Raw genomic sequence first — 3129 nt, 5'->3', positions numbered from 1 at the left:
TCTATTCTATCTACTTGTTTTTCTTTGTGTGTGTGTGTATATGTGTGTGTGTGTGTATAATATATAAATATATATATATATATATATATATATATATATATTGTTAGTTTTGACTGCTCTTATTGTCCTCATTGTAAGTCGCTTTGGATAAAAGCGTCTGCTAAATGACTAAATATATATATATATATACCTTACCATTGTCAACACATTTTTATTTTAATTTCATATGTTTTTTAAATAGTTTTTGATGGTAATTTTTTTTTTTTTCTGGTGTGCTTTGAGAGAGCTGGAAGTCTGGGTGGAATCATTTTGAAACGACTGTGCCCACATACACGCATTGCTTATTCCAGTGGAGGAAAATCACTTCTAATTTTGTATGTGCATAATGGTATCAATATGTGAGCTAGAAACTCCTTGTAGACTTGTACATGCTTACTATGCTATAAAAATTCCCGTTTTTAACACATTTTTATTTTAATTTCATATTTTTTTAAAATAGTTTTTGATGGATTCATTTATAAGATTCAGTAATACCTTATAAAACAAATACGAAATAAAATATTACTGTTAAACATGTCTGTCGGGGTCAAATTATCTTTAAAACATTTACCTTGAAGGTCGGTGGTTCCATGGCCATTCTGGTGCAGGTAGGACTGTTCCAGTGAGTGTGTGGGTAAACTGGGCTGCAGCGGATTGGTTCCAGTGTTGCAGGGAGAGAGCGGCTGCTGTTTGATGTAAGACGCCCCGTTGTTTAGGGAGGCCGGGGGCGCTGGAGGCCAGGCCGAGGCTGTGCTAGAATACACGGCATGCGGCTCCATCACCCCCCCGCTGGCTAGAAGCGGCGATGCAGAGTTGTCGTAGTGGGTGTATTCACTCCCCGAGGATTCCGTGCAACTGCCCATGTAGGAATGTCCACTATTCGTTGATAGATGGGACATGGAGTGTCCTGCCAAGCCCATTCCTTCCATATCGCTGGCCAAATGTCCATTCATCATCCCAATCCCACTCTCCAAAGGTAAACTGTCTGGAGGACAAGACAGGCCCCCGCCGCCCCCGTGAAAGTTATAGGACTCGGGTATGTGATTGAATCCCAGCCCGTTCATCAAGCTGTATATGGAAGGTTTGAGCGCCTGACATTTGCGCCTGAATCCCCGCGGCCTCCTGCGGAAAGATCCCTCCTCGAACATGAACTCACTGGCCGGGTCGATAGTCCAGTAGTGACCCTTCCCAGGTCTGCCCAGACCCTTGGGCAGCTTGATAAAGCACTCGTTCAGAGACAGATTGTGACGCACCGAGTTTTTCCAGCCTTGATACGAGCCTCTGAAAAACGGGAAGCGGCTCTGAAGGAACTGGTAAATTTCGCTCAGAGTCAGTCGTTTGGTTGGAGAGCTCTGGATGGCCATGACAATGAGAGCGATGTAAGAGTACGGGGGCTTTTCAGGACGACGGATTCCAGCGTTCGTTTTTTTTGTTTTGGTGCTGGAGGAGGAAGAGGAGGTCTCCATCACAGGCGTCTGTCCGTGTGGTTTCTCCGTCATCGGGCTACTGTGAGGAGGGGTCTGCACGGAGGGCTGCTGGACTTCAGCAGTCATTCTTCACGCACACGAGTAAAAATCCACGATCAAAAATATTGCGATTTTACGATGCTTATATTAATAACCAATTGTAATTCTGGAATGACCTAACGTTCTCTCTGGTTATGCGTAATTGCGCACTCCCCCTGTGATAGTACTACGCACCATAAAACCGAATACTGCAGGGAAAAGAAGATTCTTTCGGCTTCAGATCATGTCCTCTTGTACTTCCTTCAGGAGTTGAGCTTTTACTTATCTGTTTTCATCGGCTCCTCTCAGGCTCTTGAGCATGAGCAAGTCAGAGTCGCTTTGGGGCCGCCCAGTGTCCCTCCCACTGTCAGCTCTGCTGAGGTGAGCTTCACAGACATCTGCACAACTGTACCACTATTAAATAACGCGCGATTATAGTCTCATTTATTGTAAATAAAATAGCATATTCAGTGCACATTAGCATAGAGTTTTTTTTTTTGCACAATACAAAATGAGTTTAAACTAATAATAAATTAAACTTTAGGTGTCGTAACTGCTGGATGATCACCGCGTTTTAAGGCTTTTTAATAATATAAACGGGATATAAATGATTCATTAATTTCATGTGTACTTTAAATACTTTGTACTTTAAAGCATTCTCACATTAATAAAAAGAGCTGATTTTAGGGAAGTTCAGAAGCGGCAAAATCGCGTTATGTACATGAAAGTATTATCATTTTTTAAATAACACCATGTAAAAAAGCCCATAATCGGTTGAAAATTGTTTCGTTTTTTTCCAGATAGACACGAACATAGATAGGATGTTTATACTGCAGAATGTAAATACTTTCTCTGAGCTTTTCAAATAAAAAATCAAGCCAAAAGTCTCGGTATTGCAGCTAATTCACATAGAAAGCCACATCCGTATTCTGAGTTTTACATGTAAATGTAAAGGTTCCTGAGCTGTGTAAGAATGGAAGAATGGAAATTTTGGGTAACATAGCGTTAATGGAAAGTGGTTTGAAGACTGCAACATTCAGCTGTATCGCTTCATCAAGGCAAGTTCACACGATATCTCTCAATTAAATACTGCACCTCCTGAATTTTTGCTTTATTTAAGTCAAATCAAACGACTGACACGAATCTGCCTAATTGTGAACTTTATGGACAAGATAGTAAAATAAATGCGTCGTGGGGTATGTCAATGTGTATCAGAATGCTGCAGAAACTTTCTTTCTTTCTTTCTTTCTTTCTTTCTTAAATCTTCATTATTTGCTCTCTCCCGGATTTAATCGAAGTTTTAGTCTAATTTAGTAACTGGGAATGTATATATGGTTTTATCTGTGCAGCACTCGTGCTTTAAGAGTGCACATAGACCTTTTTTTATTTTTTATAAATAAGATACGATATACATTAAGTAATAACGAAATTCACTTTGAGACACATTTCTGTTGAGACATGTGCAGCCTGCATAGTTTCAAATGTTACTGACTAATTGAACAAAGACTAATCTAGAACAAAGTCTTACACACACACACACACACACACACACATATATATATATATATATATATATATATATATA

The 3129-nt window shown here is 39.9% G+C and overlaps 1 protein-coding gene across 1 annotated transcript in view; it reads right to left on the bottom strand.

The window, feature by feature from the left end:
• The window catches only part of LOC107701379 (forkhead box protein F1), a 2306-nt gene extending 547 nt beyond the window's left edge, over nucleotides 1-1759 (bottom strand). The window contains exon 1 of the mRNA XM_016503375.1: nucleotides 611-1759. Within this exon, the coding sequence (XP_016358861.1) occupies nucleotides 611-1592 (982 nt within the window). The 5' untranslated portion in view covers nucleotides 1593-1759. The remainder of the gene's footprint in view (nucleotides 1-610) is intronic.
• Nucleotides 1760-3129: the final 1370 nt, after the last annotated feature.

The sequence above is a fragment of the Sinocyclocheilus anshuiensis genome, unplaced genomic scaffold (assembly GCF_001515605.1).
Source record: "Sinocyclocheilus anshuiensis isolate Anshui unplaced genomic scaffold, SAMN03320099.WGS_v1.1 scaffold2196, whole genome shotgun sequence".
Taxonomy (NCBI): domain Eukaryota; kingdom Metazoa; phylum Chordata; class Actinopteri; order Cypriniformes; family Cyprinidae; genus Sinocyclocheilus; species Sinocyclocheilus anshuiensis.
The sequence above is the reverse complement of the archived record's forward strand: the minus strand, read 5'-3'. Positions and strand labels throughout refer to the sequence as shown.